The following is a 16,590-nucleotide window of genomic DNA, read 5'->3' as shown; positions in this document are numbered from 1 at the left end:
TCTGCAGTTCGGGGTTGCTTCTCTTTGAATTCCAGTTCGGCCGCCAATTCACAGATGGCGGAGCCTGGCCATTCGCCTCACTGCGCCTTCTCATACAGCAACAATGAATGATTTTCGCAAGTGTTGTGAGATGCTTTTCGGAATGACTTGCAAGTCTTAGATAGGCCAACAGATATGTTCCATTTTGGTGAGATCTATACTGCACTCTGATGACTTGCCATTCGTTCTGCATGTATTTGGAAAAGTCACGGTCCCACAACTCCGTGGACCTATATCACGCCCAAGATGTTCCTTTATTAAAGTCTGTTTGGCCGTTTTAACGTTAAAAAGTTTTTTAAATCGTTGCAACAAAAAAAGGTTTTGGCCCCAATGTAGCATCGAGGACGTATGTCACTCCAGCAGCAGCAGGCGATTCGAACCTTCTGCGAAAGTGCTTGAACGACCTATATGTAGAGTCAGTGTGTACTTCATTGTGTAAAGATCGGGTTCAGGGGTTTTCATCAAAGATATACTAATGATAATGAAACTATTGAACATGTATTTGAATGATAAGTTAACAAAATAATGAAGAAAAAAAGAAAAAAAATCTTTTCGGTAGATATGCCGGGAGTCGAACCCGTGACCAGCCGAGCCACAGTCAAACACTCCAAGCGCTGAACCGCCAAGTCGTTCATGTCAAGGTGGAGATTTCTTTCGCCTCTTGTATTATGCGATGTATTGAAAACGCGCAGCAACTGTGACTAGGTCGCGCAGGGGGCAGAGTGATTGTCCGAAATAGATCCGAGTATTCGTATAGTTCGATAGTTGTACAAATTGTTCTCAATATATCGTATTCATATACCTTAGTGATATAAAATGTTATGTTTGCATTTGATTTAACATTTGAATGGCCGTTTTTAAAAGTTTTTAAAATCGAGGTCAACGGGGTCAAAAGAAATAGTCTTTTGCGCCAGTGATGTCAGCAATATGGCGGATTTGTTCTGCAGTTCGGGGTTGCTTCTCTTTGAATTCCAGTTCGGCCGCCAATTCACAGATGGCGGAGCCTGGTCATTCGCCTCACTGCGCCTTCTCATACAGCAACAATGAATGATTTTCGCAAGTGTTGTGAGATGCTTTTCGGAATGACTTGCAAGTCTTAGATAGGCCAACAGATATGTTCCATTTTGGTGAGATCTATACTGCACTCTGATGACTTGCCATTCGTTCTGTATGTATTTGGAAAAGTCACGGTCCCACAACTCCGTGGACCTATATCACGCCCAAGATGTTCCTTTATTAAAGTCTGTTTGGCCGTTTTAACGTTAAAAAGTTTTTTAAATCGTTGCAACAAAAAAAGGTTTTGGCCCCAATGTAGCATCGAGGACGTATGTCACTCCAGCAGCAGCAGGCGATTCGAACCTTCTGCGAAAGTGCTTGAACGACCTATATGTAGAGTCAGCGTGTACTTCATTGTGTAAAGATCGGGTTCAGGGGTTTTCATCAAAGATATACTAATGATAATGAAACTATTGAACATGTATTTGAATGATAAGTTAACAAAATAATGAAGAAAAAAAGAAAAAAAATCTTTTCGGTAGATATGCCGGGAGTCGAACCCGTGACCAGCCGAGCCACAGTCAAACACTCCAAGCGCTAAACCGCCAAGTCGTTCATGTCAAGGTGGAGATTTCTTTCGCCTCTTATATTATGCGATGTATTGAAAACGCGCAGCAACTGTGACTAGGTCGCGCAGGGGGCAGAGTGATTGTCCGAAATAGATCCGAGTATTCGTATAGTTCGATAGTTGTACAAATTGTTCTCAATATATCGTATTCATATACCTTAATGATATAAAATGTTATGTTTGCATTTGATTTAACATTTGAATGGCCGTTTTTAAAAGTTTTTAAAATCGAGGTCAACGGGGTCAAAAGAAATAGTCTTTTGCGCCAGTGATGTCAGCAATATGGCGGATTTGTTCTGCAGTTCGGGGTTGCTTCTCTTTGAATTCCAGTTCGGCCGCCAATTCACAGATGGCGGAGCCTGGCCATTCGCCTCACTGCGCCTTCTCATACAGCAACAATGAATGATTTTCGCAAGTGTTGTGAGATGCTTTTCGGTATGACTTGCAAGTCTTAGATAGGCCAACAGATATGTTCCATTTTGGTGAGATCTATACTGCACTCTGATGACTTGCCATTCGTTCTGCATGTATTTGGAAAAGTCACGGTCCCACAACTCCGTGGACCTACGCCCAATATGTTCCTTTATTAAAGTCTGTTTGGCCGTTTTAACGTTAAAAAGTTTTTTAAATCGTTGCACCAAAAAAAGGTTTTGGCCCCAATGTAGCATCGAGGACGTATGTCACTCCAGCAGCAGCAGGCGATTCGAACCTTCTGCGAAAGTGCTTGAACGACCTATATGTAGAGTAATGATAATGAAACTATTGAACATGTATTTGAATGATAAGTTCGCAAGTGTAGTGAGATGCTTTTCGGAATGACTTGCAAGTCTTAAATAGGCCAACAGATATGTTCCATTTTGGTGAGATCTATACTGCAGTCTGATGACTTGCCATTCTTTGGAAGAAAAGTTATGGTCCCACAACTCGCTGGGGCCATGAAAACCAACCTATATATCTCACGCCCAAGGTGTTCCTTTATTAAAGTGTGTTCGGCTGTTTTAACCTGTTCATGCTATTGTATGAAATTATCTGTCATGTTCACCTTAATTGCCCTTTGCGGAGCAAGAGCCACCAAAAGTATCATTCTGTGTCTTGCATGCTGATTTTGGTGCGAGCTGTTAATTGTCCACCATCCCAACTCCATCTAACAGATTGTACCATTCCATATTGTTAGGTTGTTTATTTATTTATTTATTGAAATTTTACTGTACATGTACATCCACGTATACAATAATAGTGACGACAGAAACATGTACAGAGTGGTGTTGGCACAGGAAATGTCCTATGTAAGCCAGCACCACAAAGTATAAACTACAGTTGTACATGTATGACAAAGGCATATTACAAGATAACCACCAGTTATATTTAGTCAAGCATCCATCAGCTTGCTATCGCCGTTTTTTACAGGTCAGGTTGTATTCTTTCACTTCATATCGATTGTTATTTTGAAAACTCCTGCCAAAATTCTGTTGTCTGCTTGTTGTCGACAAGAGTCTATATTTTATGAATCAATAAAGTTGTGTCATGTACACTGTGTTCTGTCTTTAGTATCCTGTCTTTACATCCGCTTTCATTATTTTGTTGCCTTAAAAGAGTACAACGTTAAGTCGGTGAATTAGTTTGAATGGAGATGACCCTGGCCTTACGAAAAAGATCTCAGATTCACAATGGTAAAATCAGAGTTTACCATACTCACCATATGTAGTGAATTTGTAGAATTTACCATGCTCACCATGGCAAAATATTTCACCGTCCCAATTTACCATGATGGTGAGGTGCTGTCAGTTTACAATGGTGAATTGTGGATTTACCGACGCAACCATGTCAACAAATACACGTGTTTTCATCTAATTTAACCACTCGGAATTCCATTGATGATGTCACAACGTCATAATGGTGTTCCCGAAGCTAAGGTCTCGTTAGGGAGTTTTTCACAAATGTACGCGATGATGACGTGCCCTGTTAACAGCACGTAACATCTATTTTAAAATGCGTTTTCAAAGTGAATGCATGAGGACAATCCATTTGTGTCGTATATCACTGGAAACGCCCGATTCCCCTGATTCTGCAGGATGTTAAATCGGGCATTTTATTTCTTTAAATAAATCATAAGCATCGCATTTGCTAGCTCTGTTCACCATCCCAAATGGTAATATTGCCAATTGGGCCGGACAATCACGAAAAACCCCATATATTATACATTTCTTTCTGAATAATTCATACAGTGACCATTCTCCCATGAAAGACAGTTTGTTACACTCCACAAAAATCCACAAAAAAACCAGGGTCAACCATCGAACATTTGAGATATGTTGAATTTTGCACAAATCAGCGAAAAACGCACCAACTGGCACTGGACGGCATTTCAACACGGGGCCGACGCACATTCCAAGTTTAGTGTACACATACGTCGGCAACAACAGTAAATGCGTAGTTTCTTGTTAGCCGCCTATTGAGTAGCGCTCTAGGTTTCAGAAACTCAAAAAAAAACATGTCTTTGCTAAAACAACTACTGAATCAACACTGACGTACTGTGAGGACCGAGAAATCAATTATTTTAGGAACTACGGTTAAATTGGCCGCGCATGAATACAAAAAACTCCCTAATGAGACCTAAACACAGCCACTACATCCCGCCATTATTCATTCATTTACATATGCCTGTGTATTTACGCTATGTTTGTAAAGCTTTTCAGTTGACGAATAATATCACCGTTAGGAGAATGTCGCAGGAAACTACCAAAAATGGGAAGAAAGTGTATAAGTTGGTTTTGACTGGGGGTAAGTTGAGTAATTCTTGAATTTCCTGCTATAGACTAAGTCTTGTTTATTTTTTCCACCATTCAATGATTCATCATGTTCTGATTGTTCACAATCACATGCACAGCATAGGTCATGTAGGTAGTAGGCCTATATGCATCATCATGTACCTAACCTACATCATTATAGTATGGGATCAATCAATGTTATAGCAGCTATAGCCGATCTTACTCTAAGAGTTGATATAGTCACAGGCATCCATGCAGCCAGCCAGCGTGCCCAGGCCTAGGCCTAGCGTGGTGGCCAGGGCTGCTCTCAATCAAGACCGACTAGCCTACAGAGTGTGGGCAGTGGAAGTGGGTAGGTCTCCCGGAACAAAACGACCGTAATATGTAAAAAAATATCAATCATAAATCATAAATGGCCTTTTCGTAGAAGTTTGTTTTGGCGCTCACCAGTAGTAAGGTTGCACGATATTGTATCGCCACGTCCTGACTAGTAGACTACGTGATCGAGAAGATTGCGCGTTATATCTTTTTAATAGGAATTCACGTCATGATGTGAATGGCGATATCATAACGCAGAAGTGGCGATACAATATCGCGCATCGTTAATCATGCGTTTCGCTGGAACAAAGTTTCAATTTACAAAGGGTCACAGGGGCTTATGCCAGTGGCTTCTTTCAGTCCAGAGTACATTTGTCTTGGCTTCGAGCCTTGTGAAATGTAAAATATATCTCAACAAAGCAGACAGTTTATGCCTAATTGACAGATGCTGATTCACTGGTTCTAACTCAAAGGTTCCAACTCATCCACTTTTGCAATCTAAAATGCAAGTGTTATTGTTTCTTACAGGACCATGTGGTGGAAAAACGACTGGGCAATCAAGACTCTCAACATTCTTTGAAAATTTGGGCTGGAAGGTAGGTAACAGTTAAGAAGGTGTTGGGGCAGCTGTAACTCCGTTGAGGAGTGTCAGTTTCTTAAATGAGAGGCTGTTGGTTCTCCCTGCCCAGTTACTGAAATTTTCTACAGAGTCTGGGATAATAATATAACTCCCCAAATGTTTTGAGAATTATCATCGCATCCTCTTCTCACATGACTTGGATGATAGTGATGATGAGTCAATGGTTGGTGAGTCAAGATGTTGAGCTGCTGAATCAGTTTTTGGCAGAAGAGTCAGTTGGCAATTGACTCGTAGAACTGTTTGCTTTCAAGTTGCAGCAAATGAATGTGTCGGTGATACTGATATAAAACGTTGTTGTGAATTTAACTGTCACTTTTCAAGTTGCCCAAATGTTACCGACATGAGATATGGCCCTTCTGTCAGCATCGGACCAAGTGCTATCGACGGAGGATTTCCAATGCCAGAAAAACAAAGAACTTCTTCTCAATTTGAGATAAATTACAAATATGTGATAACATTACGACATTGGTGGATCTCACCAGACTACACAGGCCGTTCTGTGATTCAGGTGGTTATCAATGAAAGATGATGATTTACATGTACGCATCACCACTGTAGTGTGTCTTCAATATGCGGTTGACTCAGTTCAAGCATAACACGTCTGGTCACGGACATCCTGAGGAAATCGTGGGTTAATGTTCCCTTCTTCACCCCTGTGCTTACCTCTCTGGGCTGGAGAATCGAACATTTAGCCCTGATTTCCTTCGGATGAGCCACAGTAAGAAAAACTGGTCCAAATTATTATCGGCTAGATGTCAGAAAGAGTAAAAGCAAGGCAGAAAGAGAGAACAAATTGCATTCTGCCTTGACTGTGGTGGTGAAACCATGAAATGGGTGTTGTTTTTCTCTTCCTACAGGTGGTTTCTACATGTATGCCAGTAATGTTGCCACGAGTGATCCATGAGTGGTAACTTAAGTGACCTGTCTGGGCTCAGGAGAGATTCCAACCAGCTACATGCAGGCTAATACCAGGATCTTTTTTGTTTCTTGTCAGATTGTGCTGCTCATAACTTGCAGTCGAGCTCCTCCTTGACAAGGGTCCAACACTCCAGTCCTAGTGCCGACCTGATGTTGATTTTCTCTAACAAGGGAACTTCCCGAAAACCCATCAATTTTCAGTTGTTTGTCAGAAATCTGATCGAGAGTAAACCATCAACTGAACCTCCCCAGTTCACCAGTCTTCAAATTGTCCAATCTATGGACCAGTTCTAGTCTAGACATGAACCTTGCTACGCCTGCCTACTGATGTGTTGTCATGGTTACCAACCAAAGCAATGCTGTGGCTTACTCTGGCTGTCATTGATAATTCAAGTTGTTGGGTTTTTGAAAGTGAATTTGACCCTTGCGATGTTTCACTTCTGTGAGAACGTGGGAGAGTTATCAATCATCATGTTAATGTGTTATGTAAAAATAATTTTTCAGGTATACCGAGTGCCGGAATGTGCTACAGTTATAATGAGGTATGTAGTCAGGAATATGAAATTATTCGAAATGTAGGTTGATTGTGATAGAAGCACCAACCTGATGAGCATTATTAATCACACTTACATGCAGATTCCTGTAATAGGCCAAGGCAATCAACAATTCATGTATCAACCAAACGTTCATATCCAGATGGCGGTATGATATATATGTATATATTCATAGGTATGAATATTTAACCAAAATCATCACAAATTTGTTTACAATCTGTTACAAAACATGTGCTGTGGTCAGGCAATCGAAACAGCCACTCTTTGCAGTGGATGGGACTGTTGAGGCTTAGGCATATGAATGTTTCATGGTCTAACCTTGATCTACAGCTAAGAAGCTTTGTGCCTGTCTGGAAATTTCACCCGGGCACATAACTTTTAAAAGTTGATCACCGCCACATGTTATAGACTGCAAGGCCTAACCGCAGGCCTTGAGTCTATTATTAGCTACAGTTCTTTTACCTTGTTTTATAAGGTGCCACATACAGGCCATGAATACAGTCTGGTGTCGGAACATTAAACAACAATAACACTGGCTATGTTAAGTCATCTCTGTTGTTGCCTTGGTGTTCTGTGTAAGCTATGTTCAGGCAGTTTGTTTTCCTCATACCTTGTTTTGTGGCACAACCTGTATGTTTTCCCTCCACAAGTACAAATAATGTTTTTGGTTTATTTTCAGTGGTGGTGTAAAGTGGACAGAGTTATCAGAAGATTCAGGTATAAACTATTCTAGAAGAACGTCAACAAAATCTTGTTTCATTGCTGCCAACATTTTAAAAGAAAATTATCTAAAACACTTGTAGAATATTCGATCATATTCATCACGTGTCATGTGGCTGACCGAGGGGGGGGTGAGTTGTAATGTAAGTGACAGACATCTATCATCAAGAGCCTCCTCACGTGTCTCTGTTTAGACTAGTTGGTAGGCCCATGGGTCTTCCAAGAAAATAATGTCGGTCCCTCGGGACAAATAGCACTCCATTATATTGATGAATAGGACAAAATGTGCCATGGGTAAAACACCTGGCTTAGTACATGATGATGAATGTGTTCTGGGATAAACTACATTATGAGAAAACAGGCTTTTTGCAAAATTCAACTTGTGGCATCTTAATTGGGGCAGTGGGGAGGATGTTAATCTAATCACGTTGTGTTGCAGTCTTTGAATTTCAAGAGAACTTGATCAAGACAATGATGATGATTGAAAAAACCTACTTTGACTTGGCAAACAACGCGTCGCAAAATTGTCTGATAATATGTGATCGCGGGGTGATGGATGCCTCCGCATGTAAGTAAAGTCAAGGAAATGATTGGATGCCTGCTAGATGTGGTTAACCCTTGACACCCTATCACAGGATAACTGCCTTGGGGAGCACTTTGGATGCATGCATAATCTGACACTGTCTTCTTACAAATGGGCGAGGAGTGACTGTGGTCATGAGAAGTTACACGGTGAATTTGATCAGTAAAACAATGCAAGAATAGGTCAAGAAGTATGGCGAAGTGTCTTCATGGCAGTTACTTCTATGCATCGGAGGGTGCTACACCAATCTTTTGACGTGATTTCTGTATGGCCACCTTGTGTCATGTTATTTTCCTTGTTGTCTCGTAATGTTCTGAGTTGCTCTGGTGTCGCACCCTCTGATATGTGTAGAGCATCACTAATTTTCTTTTCTTCCTCGGTGTGCAGTAGGCAGAGCTTTTGACTTGTTCCATCTGTGTGTCTATGGGCCTCTCGATCAAAACGACATTTCTCGCTGAGTTCTTATTGGTCTACCACGGACCAGTTTTTCGATAACTAGTAAGGACAGTAATTGGAGAGGAGGGTAGTTTTAGCAGCCAATGTGTGTTGAAGGGCATTGTTGAGAATAGTCTCAAACTGCTATAAAATTAACTTAAAAACTCACAAGTTGCCTGACGGCGAGTCAAGTTTGGGTGTCATTTTGTGAAAGAGCCCTTGTGACCAAAGCACAACACAACCCTGACAGACAAAAAAACAACTGACGGTGTCGGTCAGTCGGACATGGCTGAAAACATTTAACCCTAACTATAACCCAGATTGCACTATTTGTTCCTGTTACAGCTTACACGTTCCAAGAAAATCTTTTGAAGGCCATGATGTCAATAGAGAATTCATATTTTGATCTCGCTGAGTCGTGTTCAGGAAATTGCATCGTCATTTGTGATCGAGGTACCATGGATGCTACAGCTTGTAAGTAGTGAAATTGTCATGGAGACGACCTTGAGTCAGCAATTTGACCTTGGCAGGGTCATCAACCTTTTGACCTTCAGTTGTCATTGAAGTCATGGGCGGATCCCTAGTCCTTGAGCCGATCTGTGTAATCTTCATCCATGATTATCCATGATCATTTTACTTGGTACCTCCAGCATCTTTTTAGTTTTTAGCAAAATTAGAATCTTTGCTTCAGATTCTTTTGCTTTGTAAAACGTACATGTTATGAGTTCTTACATTTTACCTCTAATTCAGTGACTGCATGTAAACCTAATGTTTCACATTCTTCCCGAAATACTTTCAACAATCCCACATAATACAACATCATCGTATCTTCTCTTATTTCATTAGTTGACTGAGGAATCTGAATGTGTTGTGAGGGGAAGTTAATCTCATTGGGTCTTACTGTTGCCATGTTGATTGGAGTTGGCAGATCATATGACAACAATGTCAACTAACATTCTGGATTCCTCGGTTTGTTTTCTGCATGATTTGCCTCAAGTCAGTTAGTCTGTTTGATATGTAATTCTATTCTATTTCTGTATGTCTTTTGGTGTGAGGGTGTCTTTCTTTTGCCACACCAAAATCAATAAGGAGCGGCATTAGGGTATAGGGTATTCAGTCCATTTAGGAGGTGCACCTTCACTCCTGTTTCTCTCGGCGTATGATCGAGGTTTGTTTTGTGCTGGAACTTTACCGAAGATTCCCTGTTAGTATTTTCACCCTCAATGCTCCGAGCTACCTCTACAATTGATGTACCGATCATGTTGAACATCATCACACAGGTGATACAAGCAGCTGCTGGTTTCGTGCCAACCTTGAGACTAAGTCATAATAGACTCTTATGTATGCTTGATAGGATTAGAACAGTAACTTGCATGCTATTTTAATGCTGAGATTGCTATAGTGTGAGCTGTGTCGTTTTGTAGCCCATCACATCGAATGCTTTATTTACCAAGGTGCTATGTATATGCTTCTGACTGACTTCAGACTATCAGAAGTTGAATCAGCCTTGGCAATGTTTTAGGTAGACCTAATCGTATGCTTTGTGTTGGGTAACGATGGCAGTTACGAATTGCTCAGCTTTCAGGAGAGAGTTGGATTAGTTATCTATTGCCCTATCAACATGCAATTTGAAGTCTCAGCTCAAGTTGACTTGCCTCAATACCATTACCATATCAAAAGCGTTCTCATAAACAACATGCGGGACAGCCTTGGTTTTGCAAATGTCGACTACTACCTTCTAATAACTTGAGACCGACTTGTGGAAGCAACTGAAGCTAAAATGTATTGCGGTTAGAAGTGCCTTCCATGTAAAACCTTTTACAATATTTGTAAAAGTTTCTATAATCATAGTCTCTTCCAGTTGGATTCCTTGACGTCCTCAATGAAAACAAACAGAAATCCATTCTGTGATCTGTTGCCAAGCAGTTTGAATCTGCGAAGCATTTCATACTGAAATACTTAGAGTTGCTTGTTTCCTTAGATATGAAGCCAGGACAATGGGAAAAGATGAAAAAGGCTAATAACTGGAATGAAGTGACGTTACGGGACAGTCGCTATAATCAGATCATTCACATGGTCTCAGCTGCTAAGGGAGCAGAGGAGTTCTACACAACAGAGGAACATGCCACACGATACGAGGATTTAGACGGAGCACGAAACCTTGATGACATGGCTTCTCAGGTATGATAACCTCTGAGTGGTGTGGACAGGGCAGTGATAGTGCAATTCCTTACAATGACAGTTTTGAATTTGCAAATGAAGGGTAAAGCAATTTAGGGGAAGTCTTTGTGGATGCATTTGAGTGTGCCTGTTCTACAGCTCTGTTGATGACCTAGTATCAGGCTACCTGAGATAGAGGCGACAGAGTTTTGGTTCTATAAATCAGATGCTCCCCCCCACCTTCACCTCATACTTCATCCAGTATTCTGTGCCTCTAATTCAGTGGTAATGTATTGACATTCTCTTGCAGGCTTGGGTTGGCCATCCCTACTATGACGTGATGGACAACTCCACAAACTTCGACCTCAAGTTGATGAGAATGATTGGTGTAAGTACATTGTGGCAGGGATCTGTCACTCTGCATTCCTTCATATCTCAATCATGGTATGGCATATTGTAGCAATTCAACAACTTGGCTGGTTTCATGTGACCTCCTGCAGTAAACCTGCAATATCCTGCACACACATCTTCAGGCTGCCAAAAGGTGATGCCTCGTCATGGGCATGTGCTCCTCCCGAGATCCATTGACAGCAACCAGATAAACTATATCTATCTATTTGCCATGTCACACTTGTGTTTCTTCTCCAGGCTGTATGTCAGCGCCTCGGAATAGATGTATCCGACCGTTTGTCTATTGACAGTAAGAAGCGCAAGTTCCTCGTTGCCAGTCTCGCTCTGAACGAAGTAAGTGATAAAAAACCCAGTTTCCTCAAAATGTTTTCAACCAAAGCAAAAAATTGTTTTCTCCAGTTCGTGATGCTTACCGGTATATTTTTGTTTATTTTTTCAAATCAGGATTGGAGAAAACAGGAAACCCACTTGCTGGCATATTAGGATTAGTACTGTTCTTACCCATGTGTAGTGTTCATGTCAGTTCAGAATCAGACTTCGAATATACAGCCTAAAGTTTGACTTCACATGCTTTCATTCCATACATGTTATGGTATAAACGACTCTGCAGAATCGCTTTGTTGGGCTCTAACAGACTCCAGGTTAATTTCACACAGCCATGACCATGTCATGTTGACTGACATTGAAAATGCCCTCTCATAATAGATAATAAACATGGTGAAAGTTTGCTGATGAAAGTCTTCGCTGTTTGTGCAAGGTGCTGTGTGGTAGATACTTCATCGATCGTGAGGATTCCATTCAAATGGCTTTCTGTTTCAGCAGACCTGCAGACCAGTAATCAGAACAAGAAAACCTCTCTTTAGTTTTATCTGTGAGCTTTATACATGGGTTTGAATAGTAATTTTTAACATATTTCCCCAACTATGTGGAGTGGGGCTGACATGGCCCTGCTCCGCTCCCCTTAATCTCATCATGCCAGGTTTTGTTTTTTAGTGGTTCACTCTGTCACATGTGTATATGGCTTGGATGGCTTCTGTCCAGTGGCTTTGTACACTGGGTAAGTCTATCGCTCGAGCACTCCCATCATCATTACCCAAGACATACAATCATTTATCATCATAACACAGCTTTTGTTGGGTTTCTTTCTGTCAGTCATGTACCTGACATGTGTGCTTAAAAGTGACGAAAAGAGCATTGAAACAAGTATCATCAACTTCCTCCTCTCATAATGCATGATTAGTAGTTTATACTAACCCCCAAGTTACTCTTGTCATTTCAGCATTTCCCCGAAAAATATCAGGACTTCATTGTGGTGCATGATTATTTGGTGACCCCGAGTCGTAGGATGCAGGCACGAATCCGAAGAAGGGGGCAGAATGGTATTTATTCCTCTTGAGTTTGTCCAAATAACTTTCCATTCTATACTCTGGTGTGGTAGTTTCAGTGTTGAGCATTGACATCACCAGAAACAGCTGTCGTTCAGCCTTCTGTCGCTTGTCAACTTGGTGATCAAGTTCCACGAGTTTGGTTGTCCAATGTGTACTCTTATGTTCTTCTACCCTTTTTTGTGGCACATGTCATCTACTCAACACTGATTGCATGTTTTTCTTGCCTATTATTGTCCCAGCAAGATTCTTCTAAGAGAACACCTGTGATAAAATTGATGACATCTGGTTTGGACATGTTATAGTTGTATCAGGTCTTAGAATTACTGGCTTCTTCCTCACGTGGATCGAAGTTGATGCTATGAAGACGGTTTTCTGTTCATCATTTCCTGAAAATACTTCTGTGTGCTCAAATGTCTTCTCCGTAAAAACTAAACAATGGTATGGCTGATGATATTTCCAAAAGAATGTTTGTGCTGTTTTCGATTTTCCCTCATCACTAACTTCATCATTGTTCCATAACAGTTCCAGATCTTCTGTCAGTTCCAAACTTCATTGTATCCCTGACTTGATTTGCGCAAACCTTATGAATTCCACACCAGGCCAGAAATCAGTGCTTTATTCATCACACTTGTCATCAAACCCCAAGTGGATGTAAATCAGCTGTTGTTGGACAGAGTATACTGGCTTCCCCTGAGATTTAGTTCAAAATGTGATGGAGAACTCTGTGCCCTTCTTACCAGTTAAATACAAAATTTTCTACTCCTGGGCGGGGAAGGATTGTCTCACGAACTGTTGGCTAACGACTTTTATCTGATTTCAGGCAATTGGACGTATACCCACACGATCAGGCGGCCCGAGATTAAGAATCAGAGTGTGGAACTGAAGATGCAAAGCTCAGGACGAGACTACCAGGTATGGAGGCTCAGTCCTATGGTTGATAAAGCTTGTGTAGATTCTTATCAGGTGAAGTTTGGACCATCTATCTGTCACCAAAATGACATTTCCTGGATCAGAGCAAGTTTGGCCTAAAGAAAATGGCTGTTTACACTACAGAAGTACATGTATGTTTTCATTGTGGTTGAATATATCAATTCAAATTTCCAATTTCAGATCCTGCTTGCTCAACGAGATGACAAACATCACACGATATACAAGAAACGTCGCTGTTTCCTCTGGAATAACCAGTACTACCAGCTTGACATCTATGAGAAGCCTTGTCCTAAATCGTATGTACTCTTCTATTCAAATCTTGTGTGTAGCTATTTAGCTCCTGGTCTCCCACATCAAGTGATTCTCAGAGATTTCCAGATATGCTTCTCAGCTAACAAGTAATGACAGTGCCATCTATCCAGTACTCGGTACACAAATTGACCAAGTTTGGCACATTGAGCAGTCTCTTGAGCTGTCGGTGTACCACCAGGAGTGTCTGCTTCCTAGGCCTGATAGCACACTCAGGTTGTAAAATCATGCAGCTGAAGTCACAAAAGTCTTAAGAAACTTTCAACTGAGGTCAACTTTCCATCTGCAAGCATTCGAGGTCAAGTTTGAAAAAAGACTACATGTATATCTGATATTTGAAGTCGTACATTGTTGGTTGTTCTTTGCAGATGTGATGGCCTTATTCTCTTGGAAACCTACACAACTCAAAGTGACCGGCTTGACGTGCCACCCTTCTTAAAGATCTCAAAGGAAGTCACCAACGACCCCAACTACTCCATGTTCAATCTCTCCATGAAGGACCAGTTTGCACACTTGAAACATTTCTCAAAAGACTTCAGTGCTCTGTCCCTGGACTTTGTTGACGAGAGAGACATTTGTACGATACAAAAGATCATTGCTAATTCCCCATCTGCTATCAATGGTGAAGAACAGTTTGCCTTCAGCGAGGATGATTTGTTAAAGAATGATCATGCTAGTTCAGAGCGTGGAGACAGTGTCACTGAGGTGGATTAGTCTTGATAATATCTCGCTTCTAGTCTCATAGTGTGTGCCTTCCTAGTTCGTACAGCCTCCGGTTATGTGTGTATATAACGCATCTGTTCTAAAGGAGGATTAGACAGGGTTTTTTTTTATTCTATCATTCATTTGAAGTTTGCCAGCAGTTACTTGCTAGAAAATCTTGTCTGGACTCAAGTGCTAGGCTTTGTTTCCTGATATTTGCATTAAGTTGTCAGATAGAACTGCTAATTGTGTTAAATTGGAGGCATTTCTCTGTTCGATATCTTTGGCAGAGTTTAAGTAACACTCCTGGCCATTATATATATTTACTCTAGATACCATGAATTGGCAAAGAAAACCGCTCTCTTCGTGCATTTTATTGTGTCGAGTCGAAGAGTGTCCGTGTTTTACCTTACTCCAATACAGCACCAGTCATGAAGTCTACTATCAAATAAATTTCCTGGTGAAATATATTGAAGCATAATGACTGATTATGGGGTTTTCCGTTGACAAGTTATGTTCGATCCATTTCATTGGCTTGTTTGGTTGTGGGGTTTCAAGACTTCTTGGCTATCATTGTAACCTTTTCCCAGATTGCGATGTAACATTTTTCATCATATTTACTTTTTTTTCACTTTATTTGCTTCATGTCTCATCTTGCCCTCTATGATGGGTTGAGTTGGAGGTAAAGGGCTGGGCAACAGTTGACATGATCCAATTCTTGATATTGTAAAATGGCAACTTGTCATTGATTTTTTTTCTAACATGGTTTCAATTTGATCATGTTTTGTTTTGTCTCAAACAAAACTTTCAAATGAACGTTAAGGTATTAGTTTACATTGTACAGCTGCTTTTGGTTCACTTCTTTTGAAAGTGTGTGTACTATTACAGAAACAATGAATCTTGTTGTGAAAGCTGATTGGCGATCAAAATCAAATGACCATGGTCAGTTACCGCTTGGCTTGTTTTGATTTTTAACACTTTTCACATTACTTTTGACCTGCATTGTTTGTTGTGAAAGAAAAGATTTGAACATCCAATGTAGCTAATGAATTTCTGTCTTGTGTTGTTTATTTACAAACCCTGAAGAGTATGACCATGAGGAGTTGCTTCTCTACGACCTCGGATGCTATAATGATACTAAGTCAAGAGAACGTTTTCAAAAAGGAACTGGAACACTAAAAACGTTTTACATGGGTCTTGTTACATGTATGTTGTGTGCGAATATGAATCAGGATGACCCTTCGGCCAGACGGGTAACCCCACATCAATCCATATTGCATTTCTTCCATAAGAACATGCAGGCTTTGATAGTATGGAACTGAACAACACCACCGGCACTGAAATGCATGAACTGGAACACCAAGGAGTCCTTGTCTTACCGATTTCACAGGAACAATCCTAAGTCACCAAGAGTATGAGAAGACAGTGACTTGTACCTTTCATCGATTAGGCAACGGAGTTCTGATCCTCAATATACTAGCCACAAGCCACTAGATCATTGCCTTCTGAGGAGCCTAGCACTACTGCTCATTGTTGCAACCAAGAGCCAAGGTGTTCATTATCATCCACCATCATTATCACCCAAGGAGAGCACTGAGGGCCATGACTGAGCCTGGTTGGTGTGAAAGAATCGAACTGACTGAGACAGGGTGGTCATCACCATCATCACCCAAGGATAACATTGTGGGCCATGACTGAGCCTTGACCAATCATGGGCCATGTGCTGGTGGGAGTTGGTGTGAAAGAATCAAACTGACTGAGACAGGGTGGTCATCACCATCATCACCCAAGGATAGCATTGTGGGCCATGACTGAGCCTTGGCCAATCATGGGCCATGTGCTGGTGGGAGTTGGTATGAAAGAATCAAACTGACTGAGACAGGGTGGTCATCACCATCATCACCCAAGGATAGCATTGTGGGCCATGACTGAGCCTTGGCCAATCATGGGCCATGTGCTGGTGGGAGTTGGTATGAAAGAATCGAACTGACTGAGACAGGGTGTCATCACCATCATCACCCAAGGATAGCATTGTGCGCCATGACTGAGCCTTGGCCAATCATGGGCCATGTGCTGGTGGGAGTTGGTATG

General features: G+C 41.2%; 1 protein-coding gene across 3 annotated transcripts; it reads left to right on the top strand.

Annotated features, from left to right (window-relative positions):
• Window positions 1–4,268: 4,268 nt before the first annotated feature.
• On the top strand, window positions 4,269–15,549 carry LOC135483365 (TRPL translocation defect protein 14-like). Of its 3 annotated transcripts, none has more exons than XM_064764208.1 (12): window positions 4,269–4,444; window positions 5,278–5,345; window positions 6,812–6,849; window positions 7,541–7,578; window positions 8,945–9,073; window positions 10,581–10,780; window positions 11,070–11,147; window positions 11,408–11,503; window positions 12,450–12,549; window positions 13,379–13,470; window positions 13,669–13,784; window positions 14,166–15,549. In XM_064764208.1, the coding sequence occupies exons 1-12, from the start codon at window positions 4,270–4,272 to the stop codon at window positions 14,509–14,511; spliced, it is 1,476 nt and encodes a 491-aa protein (XP_064620278.1). In that variant the 5' UTR covers window position 4,269; the 3' UTR covers window positions 14,512–15,549. The 3 variants fall into 3 exon arrangements, with proteins under 3 accessions (XP_064620278.1, XP_064620279.1, XP_064620280.1); XM_064764209.1 differs by lacking the exon at window positions 8,945–9,073 and adding an exon at window positions 8,021–8,149; XM_064764210.1 differs by lacking the exon at window positions 8,945–9,073.
• The last annotated feature ends 1,041 nt before the right edge of the window (window positions 15,550–16,590 follow it).

This window comes from Lineus longissimus, chromosome 2 (assembly GCF_910592395.1).
Source record: "Lineus longissimus chromosome 2, tnLinLong1.2, whole genome shotgun sequence".
Classification (NCBI taxonomy): Eukaryota; Metazoa; Nemertea; class Pilidiophora; order Heteronemertea; family Lineidae; genus Lineus; species Lineus longissimus.
The sequence above is the reverse complement of the archived record's forward strand: the minus strand, read 5'-3'. Positions and strand labels throughout refer to the sequence as shown.

Bases quoted from the DNA above. Each gene is read 5' to 3' on its own strand.
- LOC135483365 (XM_064764208.1), top strand. From the start codon at position 4,270: ATGAGACCTAAACACAGCCACTACATCCCGCCATTATTCATTCATTTA. The intron at 4,445-5,277 runs GTAAGTTGAGTA...TGTTTCTTACAG, and splicing joins TAAGTTGGTTTTGACTGGGG to GACCATGTGGTGGAAAAACG. The intron at 10,781-11,069 runs GTATGATAACCT...ATTCTCTTGCAG, and splicing joins TTGATGACATGGCTTCTCAG to GCTTGGGTTGGCCATCCCTA.